This window comes from Chrysoperla carnea, chromosome X, assembly GCF_905475395.1.
Source record: "Chrysoperla carnea chromosome X, inChrCarn1.1, whole genome shotgun sequence".
NCBI classification, from domain to species: Eukaryota; Metazoa; Arthropoda; class Insecta; order Neuroptera; family Chrysopidae; genus Chrysoperla; species Chrysoperla carnea.
The window spans coordinates 22,672,983-22,693,290 of record NC_058342.1 but is presented as its reverse complement, the minus strand read 5'-3'; the positions used below and the strand labels follow the sequence as shown (position 1 = coordinate 22,693,290).

The following is a 20,308-nucleotide window of genomic DNA, read 5'->3' as shown; positions in this document are numbered from 1 at the left end:
TGGACTTAATACTGTGTCCAAAAACTAAGGTCACATTTGAATTTAAACTGCGCGCGTTTGTTGTGCATTATGAATTCCTTCCGCCCAGCCACACAGTCAACAAGGAATTATTTGAACGTTATGCGTCATTTGCGTAACGCTATCCGCCTAAAAAGGCCGGAATTGTGGAAAGACAATTCATGGTTTTTACACCACGATAATACAACATCCCATACTGCACTCATAATTCGTGATTATTTCGTCTAAAACTCAACCCATATCGTTTCGCAACCACCGTATTCATCTGATCCGGCGCCGTGCGACTTCTGGCTGTTCAGCAGGCTCAAAATAAAGCTCCGGAAACACCATTTTGATACGATAGAGGAGATTCAAGCAGCAGCGAAAGCGCAGACAGAACTGAAGGCAATCCCGAAACGTGACTACAATCAGTGTTTCGAAGATTGGAAAATCCGTTGGCATAAGTGCATTGCATCGGGAGCGGATTACTTTGAAGGAGATGAAATTGATTTGGAAGAATAAACACTTATATGGCTTGTTTTTAATGGACTAACACGAACGATTCTTTTTCTTTAATGAAGAATTATGGGTACTAATTCGACCCATGCTGAATTACGCTTCTGTTGCTATTATATCCCATGGCTACCCTGTACTCGTGATTAAAAAACAACAACAGCTTTCGTAGAAAAGTTGTGAAAAATCAAAAGTTATTAAATTAATATTAGGAGAACATGTTTTAAAAATAGTTTCATTTGAAATACCTTTACAGTTGCTGATTCACTTCTTAATGACGTCTTCAGCATTAGGAAAAAATCTATAAAAACTGTTACATTCGAATCACGCTCGCCTGATACACTTATTATTTAACTCATTTAAAATAGAGATATATTTTTTCGTTAAAATTATTTAGTATTTAGCCAGTTTTTTTCGAAGCGTTACAATTTTAGTCCGTGAATATCCTTTCCGTCAGAATTCAACATGACAAGCTTGAAATAGACCTATTGCTCGCATACTCAAGAGCCATATTTTCAATCTTTGGTCATATTTATTGCAAATAATCTCAAATATCAGCCCCTTCAAGGTGGCTATCGAATCAACAATTTTAAACCTTGTACAAATGGGATCATCCTGGGATCTAACCTATATTTAATATAACCAGTATTTTTAAATTTGATTCATAATTAAAGATATCGGGTAACATATTCACAAAAACTATAGTTTAATGGAAAACGTTTTCGGTTTACAAAGTCGATCAAAAATAACCTTACATGCTCGTTAAACTATATTCCTCGAGAAGACTATAGCAACGTTATATATTATATTACCACCCTTATACAAGCGGTGAAATGTCAGTTTGGCAACTTTCCAAAGAAGGTTACATAAAATTGATTTCTCTAAATATCGCAATATATCGCAAAATATTTTCATTAATAGTAAAAATTAAAGGGCATTAAATTTCAAAAATACAAATTATATGGCTTGCACCGCTCCCAGTGTTCCTATATCTTTTCAGACCACGGCAGAAAGACGGCTTATGATTTTACCGGTATTTATGTATATTCATCAGTTTCCTCATGACTTCTGAACTATAATTATCATAATTTGACAAAAGAAAGTTTTGTTTGAAGAGTCTTGAACACATCTGCTGATTATGAGATGCATCACCTTAAATAGGCCTTTTCATCATGTCATAAGCGCAAGTGCAGAGTTTATTTTTTCGTACTGACAGCAATAAGTAGGACTAAGATAGAAGATATTTGTTATTCATTTTATCACATTGGTTATAAATCATTTAGTACGAAACAAATGTGAATCGTGATTTTAAAATGAAAAGCCCTATTGTATATGGAGCTTTCTAAAGGTCTAGACTACGGTAAAGCAAAAATCGTATAAAACAATTTAAATAATGTATAGTGGCTTTGCAAAGACTTTATCATGAAATCTCAGCGCCAAAAGTAACTCTATCCGTCTGTTTGTATGTTACGCAATCACGCCTGAACTACTTAACCGATTTAAATGAAATTTGGTATAGAGATATTCTAGACCCTGAGGAAGGACTAATGCGAAAAACGGTTGTAAGGGCTTGGAATAGGGGTTGAAAGAGGTGTCCTTCAAAAACTTAAAAATTGTGCATCGATTAAGCTCAAATATTGACAAGATGTAGAATGTGTTTCTTAGTGTCTTTTGGGATATGGTTGATATAAAAACTATAAGTCTCTGTAACTCTGAAAGTCTAGACACATCCATATAAGCGTATGAGTTGGAGTGAGAACGTTCTATGCTTTTTCCTCTTACCATTTCGAGCGAAATTTGGCGGCTGCTGACGTATAATCATAGAGTTATACAACATATAATACTGTCAACAAACTACAATTGTAGGTTTTCATTCTATAATTGAAACTATAATTTCTAAATGTGATTTTAATTAAATAAAAGTAATATTAAATATTAAAAGTAATTTTAATTAAATAAATTACGAATTTATTGTGATTTTTAATAAATAATTTTTAATAAACAAAGTGATTTTTATTAAATAAATTATGAATTTTAATTAAGCATATAAATTACTTAACTAATATAGAATTATATTATATTAAATAAATTGGCTGTATAATTTGAAGAATTTAACAGTTTTCATATGATTTGTATTTTTCACAAAAATTTTTAGAGAATAGGATCTATTGTTGAAATCAGTTCATACAGATGTAAGCCTTTTGAACTTATGACAATTGTAAAATATTGCACAATTTTATACTATTTTCACTTTTATGATAAATATTTACAACTTTTACTATTCTGCTTTATTAGTTTATTTGCGTGGGTTTTAACTTTCCCTCTTTACAATGAAATGGAAATATTAAAGCAGAAGTTTGTTACTAAAAAACTCAAAACATTCAACCCTTTTGTTAAAAAATTTGTCTATGTGGAGGGTCAGCTTTGATTAGAATGTACTTGACAACGCCGAGCAATCGAAAATGATGGAAGATAATTGACAATCTTGGGTATTTGATCTGGTATAGGTTAGTTCAGGTTTTATTGGCTGTTCACGAAAGCTATGTGTTTTAACACCTTTTCCCCTGATAGTTTCATTTATCAGCTCCTCGATTCTTTTGAGAAGCTGAGTACACCTCTTTCATGCACATATCGTGCACAACAACAGCCCATCACAACTATAAATTAAATTTTTTATTTTTATTTGGATTTATATTAGGTTTTTGGTATTACATACTATATTATAATAAATAATTAAAATAATAAAAAATAATTTTATTATTAGTGTATGACTACAAGCTTTTTTATTTGTTCTCAAAATTTTTCATTCTCAAGAGATTCAATCTAATTTTTTTTGCGACGGCGGGAATCGAACCCGCTACCCAGACATACCACGAACGGTATTGGTTACGCTTTAACCAACTGAACTACTATTGGTACTCGTTGATTTGATCTGGTATACAAACAAGAAAAGTATCGCGGAAGTCAGTTAGGAAGTATTCATAAGCAGTTATAGAAATGAATTCTTCTTCCCACCGAGAAAGACTTCGAATTAACAAACACCCAGAATATTACCCTAATTTTTCTTCATATTTTTCCACCTATACACGCCTTGAAGAAGTAGATTTTTATAATATTAGAGCTGTTTTGCAAACCAAGGAAGAAAATGACTCTGATTTTAGCTCGACATTTTTTGTATATTAAGCCTTTTGGTAAAAGGTAGAACAATCTAAATATTTTAAAGTTTAAGATTTATGGCCAGGCAACTGAGAATGTCTATCTACATGGACTTGGGTCCAGGACCAGGACCATTCAACAACAAGCCGTGGGTAGGATCTGGTAGTTCAGGCCCCCTATTAGGAAAAAAACTTTTTTTAGTTTCTGGGAAAACTATTGATTTTTGCTGATAACATTAAAAGGAAAACTTCAAGATAATTCAAAAATATGTATTTTGAGCTAAGACTAGACCCGTTTTCCTTATCTGTTCTCGAGTTATAAGCAATTGAAGATTTGAAATTGACAAATTTTTCCCCGGAAATGGCAGGGGTGGGGGGATAATAGTAGTAGTAGTATGAAAAGGCAGTAATTTGTATGTCCTATCATTTTTTTTTTCGAATTTGTGTTAATAATAAAAACGGGATTATACCTGTTTGTTTTTGAAAATTGATGGACCGCTTCTGACAATTTGGGCGATACAAAATATCAATAAATCAAATATTTTTATTACCTTCCCTGGTTGTATTGCAGAATTAATATTTTGGGAAGGATATGTTTAATATTTCGATTTCCAAAATCGGACCCAGTACAATAACTTCCTATGCCGGGAAGTTAAAAATTAAGCAGAACTGTGCCTTCGTGTAAGTAACTTACGTATCAAAACTCTATAATTATCTATTTCTTTTATTTATTTATTACGCAAGTAAATATTTTACCGAGATTTCGAATAAGATTCCGAAAACATCCTGTTATAATCCTTTGGGACAAATTCTGTGAAGGGATTTTTTAATAATACATTTTCGAGATAGTAAGATAATCATACGTCTCCTAAAAAAATGATAAACTATAGTATTTTGGTTAAATTTATGGCCTTAATATCGTAGTGAATAAATCACTTTACACTTTTTACCAGATTTTGTTCAAGGGACACTGCGAATCCTGGCACTTTGAATGGTAATTACGTCAAGAAAATTTTATTTCTAAATTATTTTTAGAAGCCAACTAGAAATAGGCGAAAATGACAGTATTTTATACAAGTGAAGTTTACAAAAGTTAAAATACGTCGGACAAATTTTTCGGGTATAGAACCCTAAACTGGCATTTGAAACATATCTAACAACACTCTCCATTACATTACCTTTTTTCTAAAAGCCGTCTCCAAATTTAACCGATTTGGAATATTATTGCCTACTTTTTCAGTTGTTCTGGGTACGGAACTCTAAACTCGCTTTTAAAACATAGCTAAGAACACTCTCCATTAAATTATCTTTCAAACGAAACAAAAAAATCTAAATCGGTTCGTCCAAGTAGGCGCTACGATGCCACAGACAGACAGACAGACAAACAAACACACACATACACACATAGCGGTTATACTTATAACAACTCTTGTTTTGGTTCAGTGGTTAAAAAATAAATTAGTTTTTAACAAAGGTTATGTTTTTGTAATATTACTCCCAACAGACCCAACTCCTTATTGATACCAAATAAAGTCTAAAACTCTAAAAAAAAATTTTGGTCAGCATTCACATCTTCGAATTAACTTTCAACGATAAAACTAAATATCCCCTTCCCACGATACATTCATAGCAATTTAACCCCTACAATGACAACCATAAAATAGTAGGAAGGTATTCTTAAAATTTTGTTGATTGCTTAATGAATATATATGTCATTAAGTGGGTAGGTGGTGTAACTATAGATGCAAATATTTACATTCGTGGGAGCGACAAGCTATTTATAAAAATAACAAATATATATACTTATTATTATAACAGAGTGTTCTATAATTGAATGCCGAACTATCGCTTCATAAATAAGCTGAGAAAAAAAAGAAGAAAATGCTCTTTATCAAGTTAGGATCTGAAGCCTTATTTACGAGATAATTAAACTACTCTTATATTAATAAATTCAAAAAAAATACATTCATCAAAATAAAATTAATCCAATGAAAGACTATTTAAACAGAGAATGTGTTTTATTATAGTGTGAAGGAGTGGCCTAAATATGAAATTACTAGAAAAAAAAAACTCTAAAACCAAATTTTATACATCGTTACTTACAATTTCAACACAATATGCATAGTGTGGTTTGTCCGTGAGTTGATGGTTCGTTTCGATCAACTACATGCTACAAGGTATGTGATATGCGCACGATAGGTTGCGTACAATACTTAATTCAAATAAAGTTTTTTTTTCTAGTAATTTTGTATTTAGGTCACTCTTTCACGCTATGATAAAACTCATCCTCTTTAAGTAATAAGCCGCTATGTTAACTATGTTAACTATGGGACTTTTTTCTTTTCAATTAAATTATTACGCAGGTGGTTTTTCTTTAATTAATTTAATTTTTATTATTTCAATAAGCAATTGCTTAGTGTCGACTTTTTTGCTCCCTAGTGTACACAAGACTGAAATCGTTAGCCGTAATATAATCTGACAAACAGAGGCGTATTGTATATTTATTTTCGTCTGTATACTAACAACTCGTCGTATTGTTGATTTTTCAAGAATAAATAGTTTAAATATGATGACGTCATGAAATAAAAAGAAAATACTTCCGTTTCAAATATCTCTGTTTTATTCATTCATTTACGTACTACAGGATTTATACCTTAAAAAAGTATTTTTACACAGGTATTTTTTTAGAAAAGAATTCTTATAAAACATAAAAATAAAAATAATTATATCAGAATAATATTTCAAGTATTTAAAGTATTAACAATTCGTTTTTTATATACAGTATGTCCAATTAAGTCGGCAATATTAAATAATCAGATACCAATTTTTTTGGATTCGTTTTCGAGGTTTGTCGAAAAGTGAAAATTTTTCCCAATATTAAACAAAGGCTTCGCCAGCCGATGGCAAAGAGGGATGATTTATGGAGAATGGGAAAAGTACGAATTGTAGGTACAAGTAAAAATATAAGAGATAAAACGTGAAAATTGATTGTAATTTTAAATTAGACCCATTTTACCATTAATTTACCTGAAAACAGACGCGGAACTAGAGTTGAATTTTGAGGGGTCTCAGACAGTAGAACCCGGATATTTACTGGTGAGAAGCGTGGACTTTTTTTGTGTTTTCCTGTGGGGGCCTTACCTAAAAATTTCTATTTTTACTATTTCTTTTCCCCCCTTTCATCGTTAGGGCGCCCCTTTCCTAAAAACTTGCTGTCAAAAATGAATTTACTTAGTTTTTGTACCCTATATATGAAATATATCAGAGTACATTAAGTTTAGTCCCCAGTCTGTAACGCTAAAAAACATTGATGCTACAAACAAAATTTTGATATAGGTATTCATAAAATTAACCTAGTTAGTCCATTTTCGTTTAACTATCCGTTAACTGGATAGCTCAAAAACGAAAAGAGATGCCGAGGTGAAATTTATATCGTTCTCCGAACCCAAAAAGTGAGTTTGAGTTCTTAAATTGGCAACATGGATCCATTAGGTCTTGTGAACCGCAAGAGGAAGAACAAAAGTTAAAATGTGAAATTGTTTCCTATAAAAAAATAAACAACTTTTGTTTGAAACATTTTTTCATGAATGACTTTATTTTCTAAATTAGGGCAAAAATTTAGTTGCTTTTTTCTCAAAAACTTTAAAAGATGATGAGTTGAAAATTTGTATGTAGCTTGATAGATTCTAATTTCATACTTATTTTGAATTCATTAGAATTTTACTTTTTTAAATCAAGTGAATGCTTTGAAAAATTTTTGTAAATCTTTAGAGGCGGGCAGCTGCCATTACACTAGTTGGCGACGCCCATGAGATAAAACACCTTTATTTTTCACAGTATCGACAATAGTTATTGAGATAAATTGATTCTAATTGAAAACTACGGTCAGATATTCAATATCATCTATCTATCATGAAAAAACTTATTTTATTGTTTTTATTAACTCTTCTAGATTAAATGTGGACGTTTAGACAAATTGATTCTGCACAGAACTTGTTAGTGCATCCTAGATTAAATGTCGATCTGTAGATATAAATTTTCAATACAAATACATAGATCAGTTAGTAACAAGTGAAAACAAACAAATGACTGAGTTAATTGTTGAAATACCATGCATATAGTTACTGATGATTTCTTTATCACATTACACATACAAACATGTGACACATACATAACTAATATTCAAGTAAAGTACATACTATAAAATTTTCGCCTCATGGGCGTCCGGGTAAACAGTGATGTTTACCAAAAAATGTTTCAAACAAAACTTGTTTTTTTTTTATAAGAAACATTTTTTATATTTAAACTTTTGTTCTATCTCTAACGCTTTACAAGATGGGTCCTACGGACCCAAGACCCAATTGACCTGTGATGCTCATTTACGAACTCGGCCTCACTTTTTACGTCTTGAGTACGCTGTAAAAATTTCAGCTCGATATCTATTTTCGTTTTTGAGTTATCGTGTGCACAGACGGACGGACGGACAGACGGACAACCGGAAGTGATTATTGAAATTAAAAATCTAATTTTCAAATATTTTTTTATTTTAATGGATAAAATTTTATTAAATTAAATATAATTTCAAATACAATTGAATATAAAAACTTGAATATATTTTCTTTAAATAAATAATAAACATTTTATCTAAATAATCACTTATAAAATATTTGAAGAAAGAAAAAGTCTTAATAAATCTTAAAAACTCTAAATAACTCTGAATTCCTAAGACCGTTCAGAGTTTCCAAGACTTTTTCAGAGTTTCTAAGACTTATTAAAATTTAACTTTCTTCAAATATTTTAAAAAGAAGGAACGTCGATTATAACTTAATAATCAATTTCTTGCACTAATTCAGCTTCAAAAGACAATAATGCAAGAGCATTAAGTCTATCTAATTTAATTTTCCAATTTGTCATTTTTGTTTTAAAAATAATTCATAGTATTTATCGATCAAGACTAATATTGATAATATTGATATTAAAAAATTAATATTGCGGCAAATTATAAAGTAAATTCAATCATTAAATTCTTCAATACATTATATTGAAAAAAATTCGGATTGCCCTATTTTTTCGCCTTAAAAATTTTGACTTTCCGAAAATTTTTCTGCCCCTACAAATGTCCAATCTTGGCACTTGACTCACGGAGCTAAGCCTTTATCCAGCACTGATTAAATTATTTTGTATTTAGGATCATGCAGAACTTTTAATCAAAAATAACTTTTTTTCATAAAACAAATAACAAAAAATTTTTCCATATTAATTGGACACATTGTATATACATATATATATATATATTCTTTTTTTCAGTTTACATTCCAAATAAATATTAGAAGTAAATATAAGTTGAGGAAATAAAATATTTTACTTCTAAAAAACCAGTAATATGACGGAACAAGATGGGGTTATTTGCATTCGATTTAAGAAGACAACTATAAAGTTTGTTGCTACTAATTTCTGTAGGCATGTACCGGGGGTTAGGTCAACCTGGTCCTAGAAAAATTCCCAGTGATTTCTATAAATTTGCTTTATAATATTTTCAAAAGTGCTACAAAGGAGTTTTTGAGTTAGTACATTATAAATATAATCTAAGTAACTTTTTTCGAAAGCGTTCAAGGGCCGAAGACTTTTGAGGTCGCCGAGCACGAAAATGATACCCAAAATATTTTTGGAGAGACGCGGATATGTCCAGGTTGTAGAGATAATCTCCATAAAGTTTATCTAAATTTTCATATCCAAAACTATTATTTAAATTTATTTTAATATAGAGAGAAGGGCTTTTTATTTTGCTGATTTCGAACCTGGAAGTCCTGATTTTTGAGTTCATCCAATTTTTCTCTAAATTTGCTTTAAACTGTATGTATCCCTATACCAAACCAGCATTGTAATAAACGCCATGCATTTCATACCGTGTAAAACTACTGAACCGTTTTTGATGAAAAAATTATGGGACAACCTCAACACCCTTTCCTTTCAACCAAAGAGTATCCCTTTCAACCAAAATCGATGAATTTTTCAAAATCGCTACACAATTGGTGAAGAAATCGATGAACATACATAAAAAAATACATACAGTCAAACATAGAGCCGCCTCTTTTATGAAATCGGTTAAATATAATAAAACTATTTCATAGACACACGGTATAAATTGATTGACAAACTATTACTAGGTTTCAAATTTCCGTAAACGAATTAAAAGTTTTCACACATAGTAAATACCAAATAGTGCGTTTTTTTTTATATAAAGCTCCCAGTTTACTGCATCAAAAAGATAATATTAGAACATGATAAAAGAAGAATGTAATCTGAATCGTTGTAAATAAATTGCAAAATGTTTAACATAGCATCGAGGTTGTTCATCTTTAAATCCTCTTTTTAAAGAATTTGATATAATTGGAATATGATATTCAGCATTGATATTCAGATTTCTTTATCGCATATTATGTAATCGGCAACAACTTGCACAAAAATTTTGCAAGCGCAAAAATAATTTTTTTTTTTTATTAATTAAAATTGGCTTCAGCAAATTTGCTATATAGCCAGCAAAAATAATTCTGCGCTGAAAATATTTGTCATTGATGGTGTATATGCAATTGCAGGAGTCGTCAACCTGCGGCTTACGAGCCACCTTCTGCGGATTTATCAAAAAACTAGTCCTTTACTAGGATTTTTCGATTTTTGACAAAGTTGCGTTCGGCGCTCGAGGTCATAAACTTCGGTTATTCATTGGAATAACATCATAAACAAGTCTGCGAAAAATCAGAACTACTGGATTTGATGCATATACTGTAATGAATAAAGTTAGTGTAATATATATATACACCATAAAGTGTCATGATTTTATTGGTCTTAAATATTTGTCTACATGACTCTGCTCTGAAAACTCTAAAAATGCTCCTCAATATTTTTTATTTGGGCGATGAAAACTCTACTCACATTCGGGCTTCGTTCCCACATTAAAATTCCAAATTTTAGGCTGATTGTACAATAGTAATATATGACTAGCTGGCTACTTTCAAGGTCTTGCTTTAAAATTTTTATTTATATATATATATATATATATATATATATATATATATATATATATATATATATATATACTCAGTTTAGTCCCAAGTTTGTAATGCTTAAAAATATTGATGCTACCAAGAATATTTTGGTATAGGTGTTCATAAAATCACCTAATTAGTCCATTTACGGTTGTCCGGCCGTCCGTCTGTGAACACGCTAACGCAAAAACGAAAAAAGAAATCAAGCTTAAATTTTTATCACGTGCTCAGGGTGTAAAAAGTGAGGTCGAGTTCGTAAATGAGCAACATAGGTCCATTGGGTCTTGAGTCCATGCTTTAAACCGTTAGAGATAGAACAAAAAATTAAATATAAAAAATGTTCCTTATAAAAAAATAAACAACTTTTGTGTTAAATTTTTTTTCGTAAATATCACCGTGAGGGCTCAAATTAGGCCCAAATTGTATAGTATATGTTATATGAGAATATCAATTATTTATGTGTGACATGTATATATGTGTAATGTGACAGTGTAATCAACACTGTCTTTGCATGGGATTTCTACAATTAACTCAGTCAATTGTTTTTTTTCACTTGTTTAAATTGATCTAACACTTCATTAGCTAAAACCTGAAGTGTACTAAAATATTTAGCAGACACAAGTACAGTAATATCATCGGCGTACATTATTAATTTTCCTCAAGTTATATGCTCGCTTAAGTCATTAATATAGAAATTAAACAGTAAGGGAGCTAAAGTGCTTCCTTATGGAAGCCAAACATTCACATTCTTCAACTCCGAACGTTTCGAATTGTATTCTTATTAAATATGATTCGATAAGGTCGTTGCAAGTACCCCTGATTCCCATTCATTTTAACTCTTCTAATAGAAACTTAGGATTTGCTGAATCAAAAGTAGCGCTTAAGTCGAAGAACATGCCAACTATATATTGACGACATTGGTCTAAAATTTTCGTTAAATGCTGATACAAGTCGAATGGAAGGAACTTTTTTGACAAGTATATAAATGCTCTTATTATACAGAAAATTATCCAAACCTGGTAAATCGCAGGTGGAACCCAAAGTACTTCCCCATTTGGATAAATTAAAACGTTCGATTTGTACCGAACTTCGTAGTTACCATCAGCGCTTTAAATAAAATTTATCATTAATTTTGGAAACAAAATTTTTCGAACAATCTAATTTTGAGAAATTCTCTATAATTTGAAATAATTTTCGTTGAGAAGATTTAGATTTAGATAGATATTATATTTGCAGAATATTTCAATTTTCCGGATTGAAAGGTGAGACAAGCAAAGTTCAATAATAAATAGGTACAAGTTCCGGATTTTGCTTTGAACCAGGGCACACTGGTAAAATTTTTCAAATTTAAATAAACTATGTATAATAATTTTCTGAAACTAAGATTGTTAACGCAGTTTGCGACATGTTTTCTTAATGTCCTAGGGAATAAAAACCGTGTAAATATTGCCCGTCGAAGGTTACCCAAAAAAAATACAACAATATAAAATTCGTTGTAATTGGAAACGATCAAGTTTCGGATTCTCTAGAATTCTGATTAAAAAGAAAGTGGAAAATTTCCACATATGGCGTACGAAGAATACCCATTTCGCATAACAAGTTTTGACCAACTTTTTTTCTATTTACGCCAGTTTACAGAGGCTTACTAAAATTTATTTTATTTGTTTCCTGTCGGAATTATTAAAATGGCATCTAATTAGGTCATATTTGTCAGACTTTCGACGCTGAGTAATTGATTGTGCTACAAATTGGAAATCCTTGAGTGCCCATAACTAAAATAGCTGTAACATTGACCAAGCTGGTCACGAAAATGGCAAGGAAATTTTTCTAAAACGTCAAAATGGTTTTTGGAAGTTGTTCCATGAGCTGATTCTTGGCTCAAAGCTTCATTTCGTTCTTAGAAAATTATTTTGAGCTTGGCATGTCAAAGCGAAAATAACTAACTAGTAAATTTCGATTTTCAAGCACCTTAACTTTAAAAACACCATCCGTTAAACCTACCACTCTTACTGACAAAAACAGGATCGTAGCCAGAAATTGTATTTTAGTCTTGAAGGGAATGGGGCAGAAAACAGAATGTGTCGATTGACATCTCTCCTATACCAGATTTACATATATTTTAGATATTGCATAATTACGAGGGGATACGGATACTATAGGCCCTATGCTTGGCTACGGTCTTGATAAAAATTAAACTCAATTATTACATGCAGAATAAATTACTTCACAAGTGTCCTAAAAGCGACTGAACTACTTGTTTAAAAAAAATCAACACAGAAAAACATTATCGTAAATGTCAAATCCAAAATTAAACTACCTTTTTAATCTACCGGAATTTTCTAAAAAAATTTAATTGTAATTATTTAATTATTCCAAATTATTGAATTGAATTTCTCAAAATCGAAGTCGAAAAGAAACATACTTGTTAAATAACACTATGTCCGGTTTCCAAACTTTATCTGGTGGTAATCTTAATACGGCTATACCCCCATAATCTGCTTCATCCCATTGTAATTGGTAATCATTCCAGACCTAAATTTAATCCCAAACAATGCTTTTAACATTAAAATAGTGAAAATACATTTTTAGAACTTACCAGCCGTAACCACACGTTTGATTTCATAATTTGATTTTTTTCATTCTGGAACAGAAAAAATGTTTTAAAATAAAATTCAATCTGATATACAGTAGAATCTCGATAACTTAAACCTCGGTAACATAAAAACCTCTGTTACTTCAAAAAATACTATGTTCCCTTCCCACCAGAGCCCAAAACCTCTATAACTTAAAAGACGCAACCTCTATAACTTAAATAAATAATCTCTGTATAGGCCCTCAGTAGCTACATAGAAACATGTACATACCTCTATATTAACCTTTACCTAACATAGACACTTGATAACTTAAAACCTCTATAACTTAAAATATTTTGTGTTTCCCTTGGACTTTAACTTATCGAGATTCTACTGTATATTTGAAATTATAAATTGTTATAACATTTGTTAATACATGTAGTTGTTGTTACACGTCAAAGAACCGGTGTCTATAAAGTCATTATACATAGGCTAATTTTATTTTTATAAAAAAATAAAAGTTTCATTTTGAGGTTGGGGCTATTCGCACCGTACGTAAATATTATTAAAGGCGTTTCCATGGTAACGATATACTACTTTAATTATAGAATTGTATGGATGCATATATAATTGTTATGGATTGCATTTATGACTTACATTGAAAATTTAATATTATTGTCTCACAAATTTAAATAAATAATTATGATAATTTACATTTGAAAAATAATATTTGTGCAATTTGATTTCTTATTTTCACAATTTTTAATGCATTAATTTTAATTAATTAGTGTTTTTCAATAATTTGAATTTGACATTTTCCATAAGATTAACATGTATAGAACTTCAAATTAGTCATAACAGCCTGCTTTATCGCCAAAATTTTTCATTAGAAGCGCTGGCATCGATTTTATTGTCCCTACCATGACTACACACACAACGAATAGTAATAAAACCACATTTTTGTATTAAGGATGTATGAGCATGGCAACAATAATTGATTTAAAGTTCAAAATTTTTTTTAGGTAGACTTTTACTCAAAGAATATGTGGTTAAAATTTCAACTTTTACGTATCCATGAAAATTTTAAAGAAAAATATCATTGAAAATCGATATAAAAAACATTGCTCTTATGGAGAAATCTCAAAAAACGACATATTTTGAAAGTTTTTGATAATTTTCACTTGGAATGAATTAAAACAAAAAACTTTTTAATAGAAAGTAAACATATTAGCAATGACATAGAAAAGAGTGTCTCCATCCATATAAGAGATATACGAGCAGGGTAGATTTAGGATTGAAATTATTTTTATCTTATTTTCACCTTGTATGATGAATTTTAGTATTATATCTTTATGAATGTAGACGAAAAATAAGAATAAAATTTTTCGATACCTGTCTTGGTTTACCAAATATCGTAAGCTGAATAATTAAGGTATTTCCAGCATGGTATTTGCAGTTTCTATGTTAAAGCAATGGTACAATTTTTTTTTTCGACAGAATTTAACGAAAAATTAAGTTTAAGAATTTAATAATGCTTACTATTAATTCCCAAAGTTTCAGAAATTTTGACCGTTTAAAATGGGAAATAATTATGCCAACGTCCCAATTTCGATCAATTTACGTCAAAATTAATATCTCGAAAGTGAAAATTAATTTCTAAATTTTTTTTTTAGAATTGTATTGTATAAACATTTTTTTCTACTTTTTCTTCAATATATAATAATATCATAAAAAATAGTTGGAGAGACCGGACATTTTACATGCTTTAAATGGGACATGACCCTCAAAATCGCGAACTTTGTCTTTAAATATCTCGCGATCTAAACGGTCAAAAATTATGAAATTTTAGGAATTCATAAATAAAGCTATTATAAACCCGAGAAAAAAAATTCGTCCAAATCTGTCGAAAAGTGATTTCATGCTGGTACTACCCTAAACAAAATTTTCAAGTTTCGATATTTTGAAAAATACACCAGATATCGAAAAATTGTATTCTTACTGTTCGTCTGATATCGTCAAGTAGGTATTACATAATTCACCACCAAAGTTGAAAATATCAACTTTTTAAATTTGTGCCTCCTCTACCGTGCTCATACATTCTAAATAAACAATTTAATATCGATTGCAGATTAACTTCATAATTTCAAATGAAAGCCTACCAATTTTATTGAAACATCGGCTAATGTTAAACATTTTATTATTTATAATTTTGATCTTTGAGACTTTTTATTTTACTTTTTAATCAACGAAATTCTTAAATAAAATCTACAAAATTTTTAAAAAAGTCCATCATAGTTTGTTCATAAAGTACGTACGATAGTTTTAGAAAATCGAAACTTTCGAAAACCAAAAACAAAATTTCTAAAAGTACATCCCACTATATATAATATATACAAGGTATATTAAGTTTAGTCCCAAGCTTGTAACGCTTGAAAATATTGATGCTACGAACAAAATTTTTGTACAAAATCACCTAATTAGTCCGTTTTCGGTTGTCTGTCCGTCTGTCTGTCAACACGATAACTGAAAAACGAAAATAGATATCAGGTTGCAATTTTTTTAACTTGCGTAAGACGTAAAAAGTAAGGTTGAGTTCGTAAATGAGCAACATAGGTTAATTGGGTCTTGGGTACGTAGGACTCATCTTGTAAACCGTTAGAGATAGAACAAAAGTTTAAATATAAAAAATGTTCCTTATAAAAAAATAAACAACTTTTGATTAAAACATTTTTGTTTCATCACTGTTTATCGGCAAGGGCGCAAATTAGGTGCAAATTTTTTAGTATGTATTATATGGGCATATCAGTTACATGTGTGTGGCTCTCTAAGAGTGGATGATCTTTTTTTATTAACATGACGTAAACAAACAAACGATTGGGTCATCAACCCTGTCTATACATGATATTTCAACAATTAACTCAATCAATTGTTTGTTTTCACTTGTTATTTTTAAAACATAAATTTATAAAAAATTACGCTAAAATTTAGCACTTGTTATACAGGATGTTTCAATAATTAACTAAGTCAATTCTATATTTTTACTTATTTTTTTATAAACCTTTTTTTTTTGAATTATCCTGAGAGGTTTATTTTTGTTACACTCGGTATAAATGCACCTTTTATTTTGAACAACAAAAACTGTAACATATCACAACTCTTGTAAAAGATTTTAACATTGAAAATATCAAGAATCATTCATTAAGCCTTGATAAAAATGCTCACAAATAATTAATCAATGCCAAAGAGTGCTACCTACCTGCGACAAACATTTGATCTTGTTACCAATACAGAATGGTTCATAATAAATGGCATATGCAAGTTGTTCAATCTATACTCTTATATAACTCTCAATTTTGTAAATATTAAAATCTGAGGGGGAAAGTATTAAAAGATAAAATATTTCATATCATTTGTGAAACGATTTAAGATAATTATTTTTCAATAAGTTCGAATCGTTTTGGAAATTACGAGTTTAAGGGAGTATGAATTTAATGTAAAAAGTGGGCTGTTAAGTTATCACCCTCAAAAGGCACACCCTTGACACAACCGAATATACGGTTATATAGAATCCCCAAAATTCTATAAATCGTGTTCAAGGGGCCATGAAACGGATTTATAGCACTCCCCCCTCTCCATTGACCTTCGATACAGTACAAAAGCTTATATTTTCGGAGGCAACATAACTAAAAAACGTAAGCGGAATACTTAAGCAAATTAGCCAATAAGAGTCAAGTATTTTACCAAAATGTAAGGACGTAAGACCTATTTAAATGGTTAAATTTGCTTACGTTTACGTTTTTTTATTTGTGGTAGTCATTAGTATTTAAAAGGGCAACTTCTTCAATAATGGCTACCATACATAAAAAATCTCCAAGCATAAGAAGCAAATTAAGGCAAATTATGCACGGCTCTTCGTCCTTTTTTACAGTTGGGAAAATGAAAATATAACTGTCAACTCTCCGTTTTTCGAGATGTGTCTTTGGTCTCTGGTTTTCGAAGAAAAGTTTTCAATCTTGTCAGACCAAAACACATAAAGTTTGGTGGAATAAATACACCAAATGTAGCAAAAAAGTATTATGTTTAATTTTAAGAAAATAATTATTATACTCATAACTTACCGGAGTGATTTAGTCAAACTTACTAATTTAACACGACAAAAGGGTCCTAGTTAGATTTAGAAAGATTAACAAAACAGCTTATCTCCGGATTTATTCAAACAAACAACGGAGGTTTAAGGACGGGAGGTGGAGGTAAATTTTATAATTTCTCTCAATATTAATGAAATTGAAATGATTATCGTAAACATTGCTATAAAACAGGCATGAGCAAACGTGGCTTAGAGAAGTCCCTCAGACTTCTGTAACTAACATACGAGTAAGATAGTGATAGCCTAATCAGTGACAACCAAAAATAAGGGTAAAACAGAGAGACAACATCTTTTTTCTACCTACCTCATTACTATTAGAGAAACTGAGATAGGTAGAAGAATCGTATACCCGTCTCGAATGCGGACTTGGATAAAGAGACACACAATAAAGTTATAACTATGGTGATTTCGACTTAAAATAAATCACCCATGCCTGCTATAGAACATAAACCTTTTACAACAATTTACCATATTATCATTTTTCCTAGAAATCTAATAATTGCAAAATTATGTGTATATAACTATTCTGCTTCTTTTAATAATTGTATTGCAATGATAATCGTTGCTATAACAACACTCTTTATAAATTTCCAATAGAATAATTTTAAAATTGAACAAATATATTGAGTTGAATAATAATTAAATTTGAGATAATTATATTCGAATAGTTCATTTCAAAACAAAAGCTCCAATATACAAAAACTTGGTTTCGACCATGCGTTTAGGAAATAACACAAATAAGTTTGACAGATATATTCATAGACATCTGATTTTAATAAATATAAATACTTTATATATATGTATATATTATACCCAGCTGTCTACGCTGAACTAACTGATGGTCTATCGGCTTGCCTACGTTTTAGGTCACGTGATTTACAGTTTAAAAATTACGGTTTTTAATTTAAATATTTTGAAAGAAAAATGTGCTTTTATGACTCGAAATCAAAATATTTAAGTATATTTTTATATAAATTTTAACTTTTTTCAAATTTTATGATTTATTTTTGTCTAACGATAATATTCTATTGACCTATGTTGCTCATTTCGAACTCGACCTTACTTTTTACGTCCTGAGTGCACTGTACAAATTTCAGCTTGATATCTTTTTTCGTTTTTGAGTTATCGTACTCACAGACGGACAGATTGACGGACGGACAACCGAAAATGGACTATTTTTTCGTTGCATCAATATTTTTAAGCGTTACATATTTTTAAGTATACAATAATCTACCTATTTAATATTCATTCCCGTTTTTTTTTTTTAATTACCAGGAAGACTCAAACTCTGCAGTGACAAAAAAGCATTTTTTTCATTAAAAAAAATTTTTTTCATTAAAAAAAATTTTTTGTGCACTCTAAAGTCCTTTAATAAAAATTTTGAGATAGATAGCTTTTATGTATTTTTGGCAACTACATTTTTATACCATGTATATGAAATATATCAAGGTATACTAAATTTATAGGTGTTAAAATTACCTAATTAGTCCATTTCTGTCTGTCTGTCTAGCGTCTGTCCATCTGTCATCACAATTACTCAAAAACGAAAAAAGATATCAAGGTAAAAATTTTGTACCGTGCTAAACGTAAAAAGTGAGGTCGAGTTCGTAAATGAGCATCATAGGTCAATTGGGGATTGGGTCCGTTGGTCCCATCTTGTAAACCGTTAGAGATAGAACAAAAATTTAAATGTAAAAAATGTTTCTTATAAAAAATTAAACAACTTTTGTATGAAACATTTTTTTGTAAACATCACTGTTTACCCGTGAGAGGGCAAATTGAATAGTATGTATTATATGGGTATATCGGTTATATGTATGTGAAATGTATGTATGTCTAATGTGAGTAATCAACGCTGTTTATACATGGTATTTCAACAAATAACTCAGTCAAATGTTTGTTTTCACTTGTTATACCATGTATATATGAAATATACATAGTATATTAAGTTTGGTCCCAAATTTGTAACGCTTAAAAATAATGATGCTAGGAAAAAAATTTTGTCATAGGTGTTCATAAAATTACCTAATTAGTCCATTTACGGTTGTCCGTCCGTCTGTCCGTCCGTCTGTGGACACGATAACTCAAAAACGAAAAAAGGTATCAAGCTGAAATTTGTACAGCGTACTCAGGACGTAAAAAGTGAGGTTAAGTTCGTAAATGAGCATCATAGATCAATTGGGTCTTGTACCCAATATTGTAAACCGTTAGAGATAGAACAAAAGTTTAAATGTAAAAAATCCTTATCAAAAATTAAACAACTTTTGTTTGAAACATTTTTTCGTAAACATCACTGTTTACCCGTGAGGGTGCCAATTAGGTGGTAATTTTATAATATGTACTATACTTGATTATCAGTTATGTATGTGTCACATGTTTGTATGTGTAATATGAAAAAGAAATCAACACTGACTATGCATGGTATTTCAACAATTAACTCATTCAATTGTTTGTTTTCACTTGTTTTTTAATTGCGTTCATTTGTTTCAATATAAAGTTCCCTTTATATTGTTATCACAATCAACTAAAATCGTAGAATTCATTTGAACAGGATGAGTATCAATGACCTGTCGACGAACGATGAGCTGATTGTTATGTATTATAATATCATAATATGCAATCGTTGCCTTGGTGATTAACTTTGTAAAAAGATAGACAATATTAACGTAGAGAATAAAGTTTATTGACATCCACTTTCTAGACCAGAGTTGATTTTTGGCAAATAACTTCTTCAGGCATAGTAAAAAAAGTATTTAAGTAAACCATTAAAGCCTTCTAGGATATTTATCGATAGATGGTTTCCGCGCAATCAAATTATCGTTCTACAAAGACTTATGGTGATGTATAAACTAATTTGTGTTTCGTAGCAATATTAAT

General features: G+C 30.2%; 1 protein-coding gene across 1 annotated transcript in view; it reads right to left on the bottom strand.

Annotated features, from left to right (window-relative positions):
• The window catches only part of LOC123302698 (acetylcholine receptor subunit beta-like 1), a 74,862-nt gene that overhangs the window by 25,494 nt on the left and 29,060 nt on the right, over positions 1–20,308 (bottom strand). The window contains exons 3-5 of the mRNA XM_044885737.1: positions 13,308–13,352; positions 13,134–13,243; positions 11,728–11,818 (exon numbers count right to left, since the gene is read on the bottom strand). Of these exons, the coding sequence (XP_044741672.1) occupies positions 11,728–11,818; positions 13,134–13,243; positions 13,308–13,352 (246 nt within the window). The remainder of the gene's footprint in view (positions 1–11,727; positions 11,819–13,133; positions 13,244–13,307; positions 13,353–20,308) is intronic.